Source organism: Rhinopithecus roxellana, chromosome 15, assembly GCF_007565055.1.
Source record: "Rhinopithecus roxellana isolate Shanxi Qingling chromosome 15, ASM756505v1, whole genome shotgun sequence".
NCBI lineage: Eukaryota > Metazoa > Chordata > Mammalia > Primates > Cercopithecidae > Rhinopithecus > Rhinopithecus roxellana.
Genome location: NC_044563.1, coordinates 63,063,913 through 63,077,846, shown reverse-complemented (window position 1 = coordinate 63,077,846; position 13,934 = coordinate 63,063,913). Strand labels below are relative to the sequence as shown.

At 46.7% G+C, this 13,934-nt stretch overlaps 1 protein-coding gene across 1 annotated transcript in view; it reads right to left on the bottom strand.

Annotated features, from left to right (window-relative positions):
- Positions 1-13,934, bottom strand: part of NCAPD3 (non-SMC condensin II complex subunit D3) — a 67,117-nt gene that overhangs the window by 3,060 nt on the left and 50,123 nt on the right. Inside the window, exons 25-32 of the mRNA XM_010362039.2 lie at positions 10,854-10,991; positions 10,406-10,539; positions 9,930-10,129; positions 6,169-6,279; positions 4,282-4,479; positions 2,719-2,885; positions 2,316-2,455; positions 1,413-1,490 (exon numbers count right to left, since the gene is read on the bottom strand). Of these exons, the coding sequence (XP_010360341.2) occupies positions 1,413-1,490; positions 2,316-2,455; positions 2,719-2,885; positions 4,282-4,479; positions 6,169-6,279; positions 9,930-10,129; positions 10,406-10,539; positions 10,854-10,991 (1,166 nt within the window). The remainder of the gene's footprint in view (positions 1-1,412; positions 1,491-2,315; positions 2,456-2,718; positions 2,886-4,281; positions 4,480-6,168; positions 6,280-9,929; positions 10,130-10,405; positions 10,540-10,853; positions 10,992-13,934) is intronic.

Genomic DNA, 13,934 nt, shown 5'->3' with positions numbered 1-13,934 from the left:
AACATGGGCTGCTAGGAAACCAACCCAACACTGACATCAGAGACTCACAGGATGAGCACAACTCAAATGAGATGCATTCCCCCCGTTTCTTCAGCATATGGCACCTCACTGCCAAAATAGAAGCTCTTGGCGCTCCTGAGCCAGGAACATCAAACACACAGCAAGCTCTAACACACAGAACATCGCACCTGTCCACAACGCAGGATCCCAAATTACCCACTGCCTTTAATGACAAATGCCGTCATGATCCAGTTGTCGTCTGAGGGTGGGGGTGGGATAAATTCCCTTCAAAGGGGGACTTGGATGAAAATTATCTCTAACCTGTTAACTATTCTAAGAGATCACAGCATCAGTGTGACAGAACCAAATAAGCAAGTAGCCAGGACACAGCAGGTGCTCCATACATGTGAGCTGACTGCAGTGGCGACTACACACACGGCATGACCCCTTGCTGCTCTGTTACCAGGAAGGGCACCTTAGCACACTCTCATCTCCCCTGCTGCAGTCAGGAACGGGAGACAGGCTGGAGAAGGGGCACGCGAGGTGGGATCAGAAGGCCTGGGCTCAGCACCCAGCTATGCCCTCCCAGGAATCTCCCGCAGGAGACCTCTGACACCTCCCGGGTTCCAGGCACTGTGGTGGGCCCTGTGGAAACAGTGAGGAGTGGAATGGCCAAGACGAGTGGGGCTGGATGCCGCTTGCCAAGGGCACCGTGCACAGGCGGGCGCAGAGCAAGGGGCACGCAGGACATGGCAGGCAGGGCTTGGCCACCACTCCACAGATTTGGGACAGGAAGCATTTCTTCTTCCTGTAAGAGTTTTCTCAAAATAATGGTTTTTATGAGGTTTAAGACAATATGAAGCTATCAACAAGATAATAAGAAAAGAATACTTGACTCTCCTAACTCACCTGTTTTGAAATAAAAGGAAAAGAACAGACAGTAGGAAAAAACATGGAGGGGAATGAGACACAGGCTCCGAGCAGATCCTCGGGTCTCTGGTCTTGGCAGTTGCCTGCTGGTGCTGACGTCTGCCGGCCCCGGGAGCAGGCCCACCCAGCAGCGCCCAGTGCACCCGGACAGCCCGGAGACACTGAGGCCGCCTCCAGAACGCACCACTGGGTCAGTCACCCGACCCACCTCTGCCTCAACGGCACTGTCTGCCCCACGGAGGCCCGCAGGCCACTGCGGTGTTTGACTGACTGAATGTAACAACAGTGGAACGACACACTCGCTCAGTGCTCATGGATCAAGCTACTGTGGTCACTGTGAAACACTCCACCTCAGCAATGCACTCGGTTCTGACCATCAGGACTATCCTGCACCGAAAGGAGTTTTACTACAACTCTAGCAAACACATGGCGACCGCAGGAGAGACTGAGGAGAAGCCTGCGTGTTCCGATGGGTTACTCACTCTCAGGGGTGCTGATGGCCCGCTTGGTCACGTGCTCAATGGTGCCATTTGACTCTTGCTCCAAACTGTATGAAGACACTAGGATAGAACAGAAAAGTTGTAGCTGTCCAGAAATACCCCCAAACAATAATGAAGACCAAAACAACCAAATGAGAAAACATACCTGCAAGACGTAAAGTTAAAATCGCTAATATTTAAAATTTTCTTATAAAGAGGCAATTCAGGAAGAAATACAGGAAGAAATACAAATAAATGATAAACATGAGAAAAAATGTCCATTCTCATTAGGATTCAAAAAATAAAAGAGTCTAACTTGGCATGAGTGAGAGAGGACAGTTTGACACTATCCAACATTTTAAAATATCCATGGCCTTTGACCGCTGGGAATTAATCCCAAGGATTACATACACACAAGGCTATATGTACAGGCATGTTTACTGTGCCAATATTTACATGAAAAAATTGAAAATCACCAACATTTCAAAGAACAGGATAGTAATAAATAAGTTATTCCCACAGACACAATGCTATAAAGCCACTGGAAGCAAAGGTTTGAAAGAAAAGTTCATGGAAGCTACATCTGACTTAAGTATGCAGGGAAAGAGGTCATAACACACACACAGATCACAATTCCACAAACAAAACACGTGTGTGTAAGAGGAACAGAAGGCTGGAGGAAGGAATGCCTCACTGCTATGGGTAAGTTTCATCTTTCACTCTATTTTCCAAATCTCCTAGAATAAATATGCATTGTTTTATTACCCATGATCCTAAAAGCCCAATTAATGTTACTTGTTTTAAAGATAAGAAAACAAACCGTTTTGAAAGGAATGAGAAATAGTCTTGTTCTATGTCTTGATCTGTAAATGCTCTACTATGTCTGGCACGAAATTTAAGGCTTACCCTGATTGCATGTTTTTTCTGGGCTTCCAGAATTTAAAGTGAAAGGCAGCACTCCTAAGCTCCGACTCCGATGCCTGCTCTTTGATTCCACAGCTTTCTTGACAGAATTCAGGATTGCAATGGTGCTCAGGGACATGGATCTGTGGAGAACAGCCACCCGCGGACTTTCTCGCTGCAGACCACTGCAGAGGTGACAGTGCTGCACCCTGTCCCCACGTGCCTCCTCTCTGGCGCATCCCTCACCCACAGTCATCCAAACCTCCCAGGGCAGAGTGCGGAGTGGACTGGCAGGCCAGACAATGACAATGCCTTTCCTGCCCATGCTTGGTGGGAGTGGCAGGGACGCCTCTGAGAACATCGCCACAGAGAACCAGCCCTGATGTGGCCTCCAGGGGCTCTTTACCTGGCTTTAGGCAGCAACCTCTGCAACGGCCCAGTTTCAGGTATAGGAGATGACACTGGTACATGGCCAGCACTTGCCCTGCGTGTGCAGGGCTGGCTCACAGCAGGTGACATGGCAGGGTTTTCTTGGCCAGCAGGAACTGGCGCTGTTTCTAAACACGGAGCAACCTGGTAGAGAAGATACAGAGTATGAACCTTCTAATACTTTTTAAGTTTTTAAAAATTGATATGATAGTTGTACGTATTTTAGGGGTCCATGTGAGATTTTGATACATGTGTACAATGTAATGATCAAATCAGGGTAATTGGGATCTCTGTCACCTCAAACATGAGTATCTTTTCTTTGTGTTGGGAACACTCCAATTCTTCTATCTACTTTGAAATATACAGTAAATTGTTAAACTATAATAGCTCCACTATACTGAATACTAGAATTTATTTCTTCTATCTAACTGTATTTTGGTATCCATTAACCAACTTCTCTTCATCCCCCTTCTCCCACCCCTTCCCAGCCTCTGGTAACCACCACAAATCCACTCTCTTAACTCCGAGATCCACTTTTTTGGCTCACATATATGAGTGAGAACATACAAAGCTTTGTTTTTCTGTGTTTGGCTTATTTCACTTAATACAATGTCTTCTCGATTCATCCATGTTGCAGCAGATGACAAGATCTCACTTTTTATAGAGGAAAAGTGCTCATGTTATGTATGCACCTCATCTTCTTTATCCGTTCATCCACTGACGGACATTTAGGTTGTTTCCAAATTTTGCTATTGTGAACAGTGCTGCAATCAACATGGCAGTGCAGGTATGTCTTTGACATCCTGATTTCCTTTCTTTTGACTATACAGTCAGCAGCGAGGCTGCTGGCTCATATGGTAGCTCTACTTTTAGTTTTTTAGGAACCTCTATACTGTTCTCCATAGTGGCTGTTCTACTTTCCATCCCTACCAACAGTGTACAAGCCGTTCCCTTTCTCCATTTTAACACTTTTACTGGAATACAATCTTCACATACTATAAGCAAGTCCATAAGCAATGTACTGTGAAGCCTTATCAATGCTGGGTAAGTTGAATTTCCTTTTCAGAAACAGAATACTATGAGAAAGCTGCCACTTGTAGATGCTGTGGCATGACAGAAGAGAAAAAGGAGTGCACTACTTTGTGCTCATTGGTCTTTTCTACAAGAGATCTGCCTGCATTCCTCACGACAGTGAGCAGCACCTATTCCTAGAAATGGCCATGGGCCAATCTGCTCTCGAGAGGGCGTGCTGGGGGAAGATGCGAACACGCTGACACACCCTGGCAGACCTAGGATCTATAGTCACCAGCCACTGCTGCTGCCAGCTCACTTCCTGCACCACATCCTCGTGGAAGGGAGGTCTGGAGCACAGTAAATCCATCACAGACAGAAAGGCACAAGGGAGCAGCCAACAAGCAGCACTCTCGAGGCCTTTGGGCTAACCTCTGATGACGGAGATTTTGAGAGGTGCTAGACAACAGACTGGTAGCAGACAGCAGACTGGACTGCCTGGTCACAGCATAGTGGGCCCCACACCTACCTGTGCCACAGGTGCCACCTCGGCACCTCCAGCCGTCCCTCCAACCCATCCAGCAGTCACATCTGCATGTTTTGCTAGCTCTTGCTCCTGGGCCAGCTGTTCCTGGTACTTCTTCATGTCATACTCAAGCTCTGATGCCAGCTGTTTGTCAACTGCAAAGAAGTCCTTGACCTCATCTCGGTAATCCTGCATCACCTCCTAAAACAGACCCAGGAGCATCCTTTCATGTTTTCTTGAATAAAAAAGTAAGCCCTAAACCCCCATGACACACCTTTGCCTATGTTACAAACCTGCACATCCTGCACATGTACCCCTGAACGTAAAAGTTAAAAAAGAAAAAAGCCCCCCAACATGACTTGATAAATAATAATAGGAACAATAAGACTGACATTACTGAAGGCAGACGATTTCCATTCCAGTGACTAACAGTACAATGGTAAATTTGGAGCAAACACCACTGGCCACACGAGCAGGTAAATGTGTGAGTAACTAACAGCTCACTTTCTTAGGAAACATCCCGGCTGTCTGGCAGTTAACGGGCGACCTCTCCCAGGTTCCCAACGGGAGAAAGACATGCTCAGACACGGGCTCTGGAGCAAGCCCCGGGATGCCATGGATCTCAAAGCCGCTCCTCTGTCCACATCAGCCTCCCCAGTGGCTCTCAGGGGATCACAGCTAAGGTTCAAATCCCATCTTTGTGTCTTCTGAAGATTTTACAGAAAACCTTTTCTCATACCTAGGGAAGAACATCCTTAGGTCTTAAAGAGGGCTGCTGGGGCGAGACCACTTTGCTAAGAGGAAGAAACATTCCACCTCACAGTAACGGAGAAAAAGACACTGCAGTTCCAACTAGGAGGGAAGCCTCAACAGAGAGAAGGAATCCATGCATTCTTCCAGCTGCCACTAGGAGTGGGCTCCACAGGCCAATGAAGAGACTCCCGGAGGCTGCCGACAACAAGCAGCATGTGGCCGTCCTCTGGGTGTGAGCTCACAAGCAGGAGGAAGACTTATTTTTCTTAAGTGTTTAAGTAGTCTATGTAGGATCTAAGTGTTTTTCTTTTCCTTTCTAGGGTCTAAAGCAGGGCAATAAATACAAGAATATTTGGAAGTTTTTATTTTTAATCATACAATGAGACTGTCTTTCCTACCTTAGCTTCCTAGTATAAAAAACTATTTGAAAATGTATATTCAGTGTAACTTTTATTGAGGCCTTTAGTGGAAAAAAAATTGTAGCATTTTTTTGAGGAAGAAAAACACATAATGTGAACAGAGATATAACTGCTGAATTAAATAAAAACTACGTTGCATTTATTTCTTAGTAAAAGATTTTGCCAGAAAGATCTGAGGCCCCACTTAGGTCTGCCCTGCAAGTCAACACATCCTGGGTTTGTTCAGACTGAGCTCCCCATGGTCCCCTTGCTTGACAAAGAATTCAGCCCGGTGACGGCAGCTCCCAAGGCAACTCCTGCAGGGCAGTTATTTCCTGACCTTGTAAATCTGAGTCAGTGCAAAAGGTAAGCACCCTGAAATCAAACCCGAAGACTCACTTTCACCTTACCCCCCAGCAGCATGAACAAAGATGACTGTGTTCTTGACCCCAGCTGGGAAAGTTTTCCAGATGGACTCGAACTCCATCAAGGGAAGACTTGCTTGGCCCAGTGGGGCGGCTCTTCACAGCCCTGGCTGTACATCCAAGGGAAGGAGTGGCTTTGGTGGAACCCACAGCCAACCCCCAGCTCCACAGCAGTTACCAAGGTAATGCTGGGTTTGCAGAATTTGGGGTTCTAATCATTCACTGGTTGCCTACACCATCATAACTGGCAGAAGATCCTAAGTAATGAACGGGTAGGAGGACACCCACCACAAAAGCACAGGCTCCACCCTTACCCGGAGATACTGCATGAGTTCCCGCAAAGCTGGGATCTTATTTTTCTCCAGCACAGTCTTCAGGGAGATGATAATTGGGATAATATTTTCTATGAAATTCCTCTTCTGAACCTGGTAACACAAAGACATGTTTTAGATGCATGAACTTCTGAAAGACAAAGACCTCTCCTTGATCTAGTTCTTGGAGTAGAGCCACCCTAGCACACTATGTAAGTTTATTTTTGCTTTTCATTATGATCCTGGGGATGTAGAGGACCTCTGCTTTTCTCTGGGAGACTCTGTAAGCATTACCTCAAAACACTCCAAAGGCTTTGTAAGATAGGGTGGGGACAAATACTACTCATCTATTCTAAATGGGGAAAAAGAATTTAGAAACATGTTGAGTAGCTTTTGACAAAAGCCCCAAATCTCCACAGAAGACCCTGAGGGACCTTGGCTCTGGCTCCACATTCAGTCCTCAATTCAACACCCTCCCCTTGGAACAGAAGTCAGCTGGCTCTGGCTACCCAGAGGGACACTTTGTATTCCTGCTGGTGAAGGACAATGGTCTAAAAACAGCTAAGCATGAAGACAGCCAGCTGTCTCTCGCTGTCTGTAAACATCTACAAAATACTATGAATTTATATGTATAGTAACCGATTTGACCAAGTCTTCACACTTTACCTTGAATGGTCACTAACCACAAATATTCTGCAGTGAATCTCTTTAAATTAAAAAAAAAAAAAGCACTACAGTAGCCCACATATGCAAGATTTATCCTCCTGAAGCTGAAAGTACTCTTTTCCTTCTCATTTAAAGTCACTAGTATATGCTTCTTCCTTGTAAACCATTCATTTCTATCAAGTCTTATCAGAGTTCCTGAAACAGGAGGACAACAGGTAGAGAAATAAGCAATTTAATAAACCCAGATGTGAGCAGATGTTATGTTCAGGAATAGTCTTAAGAAGTGGCTTCCACGCATCACTTGACAGGTAGTATCAAGCACCTTCTCCATTCAGGCAAAGAGCTAACCCTCTGGGGATGCAAAATGGAGCCAAGCACCCCTGCCCTCCAGCCGCTTCTGGATAGTGCCTGTCTCAAGGGAAGAGGTGTTAAGGGGCAAGGTGTTAGGGAATTTAGGTACGGAGATGGGATGCCTAAGGAGTGCATGGCCATCTGATGGATGGTCCTGAGGATGTGTGCAGAAGGGAGGATGGGTGGGTGAGAGTGCTGTAGACATGAGACCCTGAGGCAAGAGCACAGGAGCAGGGTGCAGCTCGCAACTGAGGTGCAGATGGCAATTTGAAGTGGCGAGGTTGGAGGTGAAGATGGAGGGAGGTATAGGAAAGGTGGAAAGCACACCAGAAGTTCTGTTCACCTTGAAAAAGAAGAATCAGGGTTTATTCAGAAGATGATAGGAAGCCACCAGCATAGTTTTTAAAAATTTCACTAGTGAAGTATAACATATGTAATAAATTTACCTATTTTAAATAGTTCCATGAGCTTTGACAAAAGTCTATATGGAATATAACCAGCACCACAGACCACTCACCATCTATCACCCAAAAGCTTCCTGCCACCCCTCACAGTCAACCTGCCTTTAGTCTGTTTCAGATAGAATAAAATGATCAAATTTGTACTTAAGAAAGACTGCTGGACCAGGCACAGGGGCTCACGCCTGTAATCCCAGCACTTTGGGAGTCTGAGGTGGGCGGATCACGAGGTCAGGAGATTGAGACCATCCTGGCGAACACTGTGAAACCCCGTCTCTACTAAAAATACAAAAAAATTAGCTGGGTGAGGTGGCGGCGCCTGTAGTCCCAGCTATTCGGGAAGCTGAGGCAGGAGGAGAATGGCATGAATCCAGGTGCAGAGCTTGCAGTGAGCAGAGATCACACCACTGCACTCCAGCCTGGGCAACAGAGCGAGACTCTGTCTCAAAAAAAAAAAAAAAAAAAAAGATAAAAATAAAAATTAGCCAGGCAGAATGGCAGGGGCCTGCAGTCCCAGCTACTCGGGAGGCTGAGGCAGGTGAATGGCGTGAACCCGGGAAGCAGAGCTTGCAGTGAGCTGAGACTGCGCCACCGCACTCCAGCCTGGGCGTCAGAGGGAGACTCTGTCTCAAAAAAAAGAAGACTGCTCTGGCAGCAAGTTGGGACGTGGCCTGTGACAGAAAGAAACCAGAAACAGAAAGGGTGGTAAGGAAACCATGGAAATAGGATAAGCTTAAATAAGGTCAGCACTACAGAGATAGATTGGTAAGAGAAAACAGGCAGCATCTTGTGGCGAGATATTATCAGAGTCTCTATCCTTGGGGTCAAAGGCCTTCAGGGGCCAGGTGGGAATACACATTGGCAATCCAGGCTAGGACAAAAACACAGGCCTGCAGAGGCCTGCGGCAGCCAAGCTCTGCCCCAAAGTCATTCAGATCCAAATTCTACACTTCCTGCCAACAAAAGCCTCAGCCTGGCACACCAGACTCCAGTCTGCAGGAGCACCATCCACTGTGGGAGAAAGAGGAGATGCAGAGCAGAAAGAAGAGATGACCGAGTGAGTTTTGACAGAGTAAGTCAGAGACACCTGGAGCACGTCCTGGCAGCAGGGGGACCTGAGCTCAGGCTCATGAGAAATGCTGGAGCAGGAGACAGATTTGAGAACTGTCACCACCTGGCAAGAGTTAAAGCCACTAGTAAGAAAGAAGTCAGCACTAGAGCACCAGGATTCCAGGACAACAGGGAAGCCAGCAGATGGTGGGGAGAGTGGGACAGTCACTTGTGAAATGAGCTTAGGGAAGCTGTACACTCATTTGTGACATGAATTTAGGGAGCTGCACACTCACTTGTGAAATGAACTTAGGGGAACTTCACACTCATGAAATGACCTTAGGGGAGCTGCACACTCACTTGTGACATGAGCTTGAGGGAGCTGCATACTCACTTGCGACACAAGCTTAGGGAGAGCTGCACACTCATGAGATGAGCTTAGGGGAGTGGCATGCTCACTTGTGACCTGAGCTTAGGGGAAGCTGCACACCCACTTGTGAGATGAGCTTAGTGGGAGGGGCATGCTCACTTTTGAGATGAGCTTAGGGGAGGGGCACACTCACTTGTGTGATGAGCTTAGGGGGAGGGGCGCACTCGTGAGGTAAACTTGGGGGAGCTGCACACTAATGAGACGAGTTTAGGGGGAGGGGTGCACTCACTTGTGAGATGAGCTGAGGTGGAGCTGCACACTCACTTGTGAGATAAGCTTAGGGGAGCAGTACATTCACTTATGAGATGAGCTGAGGGGGAGCTGCACACTCACTTGTGAGATGACCTTAGGGGGAGTTGCACACTCACTTGTGAGATGAGCTGAGGGGGAGCTGCACACTCACTTGTGAGATAAGCTTAGGGGAGCAGTACATTCACTTATGAGATGAGCTGAGGGGGAGCTGCACACTCACTTGTGAGATGAGCTTAGGGGGAGTTGCACACTCGTGAGATGAGCTGAGGGGGAGCTGCACACTCACTTGTGAGATGAGCTGAGGGGGAGCTGCACACTCACTTGTGACATGAGCTTAAGGGGAGCAGCACACTCGGGACATTAGCTTAGGCGGAGTTGCACACTCACTTGTGACATGAGCTTAGGTGGAGGGACACACTCACTTGTCAGATGAGCTTGGAGGGAAGGGCGCACTCACTTGTGAGATAAGCTTCGGGGAAGGAGCACACTTGTGAGATGAGCTTAGGGGAAGGGGTGCCCTCACTTGTGAGATGAGCTTAGGAGAACTGCACACTCACTTGTGAGATGAGCTTCTTCTGAGCTTCCTGCATGACTACATTTGCCAAAGCCACGTCATCTTCTTCCATAAGGAGGTCCTTGTCTGGTTTAGATCTCATTGCCAAAAGCTTGATCTCCTTTGAGCTGAGGACCTCGAATGTGTCTGAGAGTAACTCACTGGCATCCAGGTCCAGGGGTAGGATGCCATCAGCAAAGCACGCTGAGAGAGAGAGATAGAGAGAGAGAGAAATGTGCGCTTCTGTGAAATGCTCTGGCCCAGAGAGGAGGTGTAATTCACACAACTGGGGCTGTCTGAGGCTGTCGGGGGTCTTGCAAGGTGTTCTGTCTGGGGCACAGCTGATGCCAGAGAAGGACAAGATGACAGGGGTCTTCCTGCAGTGCCAGGGTCTCCCTTACTAGAGGCCTGCTGGGCCATCACCAACAGAGCATTTCATTTGCTAACACACACATTTTCTCCCACACACACTGGGCTTACCCAAAATACTAAGGCAGATTTTGGAAGTGATGTTGAATCGCTGTTCATCTGTGAAGTGTTCTAGAAGAAATTTGTAGATTTTCATTCGTCTCTCTTTGTTTGACTTTCCCTTCAATGAAAACAGCCGCTTCTCTCTGTGGCAGAATAGCACAATTTTACTGCGTCACGTGGGCACGGGTGTAAGGGATTTAACACTGCATTTTAACTGCATCCTAAAAGCTGGATACCAAAGACTCAAGTGCACTACAGAGATCCCAGTGCTCATCGCAGGCACTGCCCTTAGGAAGCAATTCTCACGACTGCATTTTCTTACGCCATCCTGCCAGGCCACAGTAAAGACCTGGAGCAGGGTCTGTGTCCAACCACTATATGCAAAGAGCCAAACCTTCCCCAGATTCCCCCAGCTCTTACCCAGATACAAGGAGACAGCCTTAGCTGCTTCACTGACCTCTCTGACTGGGGGAACTTGTTATACTTCTCATGCTTCTCATAGTTATTAAAGTGAAAAATACACTCAATGAAGTGTTGGAAGAACATGACAGGGTTCCTCTTCAGTAACAGGTGAGCCAGGCAAAACTCCCCGAAGCTGCAAAGGTGAGAGAAACAAAGAGGGAGACCCATTTGCTACACACCAACAGTCTCTGAATACACCAAGAACTCTGCTGAGCAGAAGAGAGCTGTACGTAAGCGCAGGGATTCAAAATCTATCCCAATCAACAGTTCCCTCGGATCCAAAGAAGACAGAAACTCCGCTCTTTGGTCTGTCCTTGCTCCACAGCTTGCTTTTTAACCCAACTGTATTTTTTCCCACCAGGTTTCCTTTCAAAACTAGCAGAAGGTGTTGTTATCTAGCTGCAGTGCAAGCGGGGAAAACAATCAACCAACTTAACCCCAAAGCCGCTTCTGCAATTAGAGGTCAGTGGTCTTACAGGACTGATGCAATGACAACGGTCATTCACCTCCCAACTTCAAGTTTGTTGCCCACAATTATGAACAAAAAACAATTTTACTAATTGGAACTTTTTTCAAGAATAAGGATTAATGACAAGAGCTTCATAGTTTGGATCAGGAAGACAAGCTCCCTCTGCAAAGCAACTGACTCAATGTGCTTTGAAATCACCAGCAAGCCCTAGGCACTCTCCTTCCACCCACGCCCTCAACACATCGGTGCAATGCTGCACATGGGACACAGATGCTACCAGGACCCCACCAAAATGAAGATTTCCAATGCCAGATGTAAACAGGCAAACTGTTTGACTACAGGCCCCCGGAGAGTTTCTGTTCATCACGAAAGTAGGTGACAGAAGGCCAAAGCACTGATTTTTGCTCAGGGGTTAAACTAACATGGTGCAGGGCTCACCATGATCCATTCACACTGTAAATGCCAGTGTTTTAATTTAATCTCAGAGCTCAAATGCAATTTCCGCCCACACAGGAGCACCAGTCAGCTCTCCTTGGGAGAGGAGCACCACCAAAGACTGTCCGAACAGCAGACACTGGCTTTGGAGGGCACTGGGACTGTGCAGGAGACTGACCTCTCCTTTCCCCAATGGTGCTCCTTATGCCAAAATTCAAATCAGTTTGTGTTCACAGCACACGTATCAATTAAAAATCAGAGAAGGTAGATGAGAAATCATGATGGAAGTAAGCCTAGATAAAAATTCCACTGTAGATAATTACACCTTGACTATTCACCTAGGAAATAAGGGAGCAGCTTGACCTAGAAATATGAAAACAAAATAAATAAAACTGTATTTAATAATGAGAATTCCATGAGGCAAAATTCAATTAAGGACAACTAGAAGCACCTGTCTGATCTAAGAGTAGTCAGTTATGTTTTGTACAAATTGTGTTGTTTAATGACCCATGTTTGAAAGGCAAAGGTCATAGCATCAGATGAAGTTCTTTCTAAACATGGGTTACTTTGGTAAACCATCTGTGACAGGAATGAAAAAACCACTGAACAAACAAGAATTTATCTTCTGTGGTATTTCATTATAGTTAATCCACTCTGGCATGGCAGTTTCTACATTATGCAAACTTCCTCCTCAGAAATGAAGTCACATATACGAAAATGTAAAGCCAGATAGAATCAGCAAATCCTCCACAAGAAGAGGGTGCACTCTGAGTTCTGACTTGATGTCAACGCCAATCGACTCAGTTAGGTCAAAAATACATGTGGGTGGAGGTGACCAACAGGCAAGATACTGTGGAGTTTAAGCCCTAGTGAAAAACTTGCTGAACCATCTATACAAATAAATTCCATAGCAACATAAAACCATGCCAGGATTTACACGCTCAGGGCTGATAATGTAGTCACAGAGCTTTCCAGCAAGAGAAACTGGAAGCCACAGCCAATGTGTGATATCCACAACTCATCCTGGCTGCTGTATTCACTGGGACTTCATTAAAATGGCAAGTTTCAGCCTTGATTAGATTAAGATGCACAGATCCTGCAAGCTTCCTAACTGGAGAAGAGGGACTATTTTGTTTCCTGCTTGTCTGCTGAAAAGTTAGGAGAAATTAACATTACAAGTAATGCTTCCTAGAACATTCCTTTAGAGTGACAAGAGAGAGCACTCTCCAGATATGTGGATTAGGAAACCTCCAAGACTCTCAACAAATCTTAGTAAACTGGGAGCTCGGTCACCATCCTCTCCCCAGCCCTCAGGACAACCACTAAGAACACACATACCCACACCAACAACTCAGGGATGCGGTCTAGGGATGTCACACAGCACGGGCTGCATGAATTATATGGAATACAAAGGGAAGACCAGCTAAATCTGAGTGATTACCTTATTACAGCCTTGTAAAAAGAAGTTATTACTCTCTTACTAAGAATCAAAATCCAGGATATTCAAACAGCCCAAAAGGCCACAAGGTAAGAGCCGTGTGTCCACTTCTTTTTCAGCTTTAGTAGGAAACATAAAAATCTGACTTCAGATTTCTTCATGAGCTGAATGCCATTCTGAAGCAGGGTGTCTGCTCAATAAAGGCAGACTCATGAGTTCATGCTGAACTCATGTTCCTGACCTGGCCTACAACACATGTCTATCTCAGGTTAGGACCGGGGCTCAGACCCATTTGTACCAGAATTCTACTTGAGGCTTGAAGCAGTATTTCCTACACCCTAGTTCTCCCTGGCCACCACCCCAAATCCAAGCGCCTATGATGGTCTGTCTAGACCCTGGTCATCCCTGCATTGCTGCTTCCTTCCTCCATGTACTCTACACTCCAGGTTCCACAGTGAATCAGGCCCTACCCTCCACAGCCGACTCTCAGGGCACTCCCTGTGCTTCCTCTTTATAAACGTGGGCCGGCTGTCCTCCAGGCATACCAGTTCTCTCTCAGCCCTCCCAAAGGGAGGCTGCTTCATCCCTCAGTCAGAGGATGAGGAGCACAATTCCCAGACGCCCAGTGCCTTCCTGCCTTCACCCACCCAATGTTCACCCACCCAATGTTCACCGCATGTCTGCTTGGTTTCAGTTCCTTTTTAGGTGCTAGTGATGGGGAATAACAACCAAAT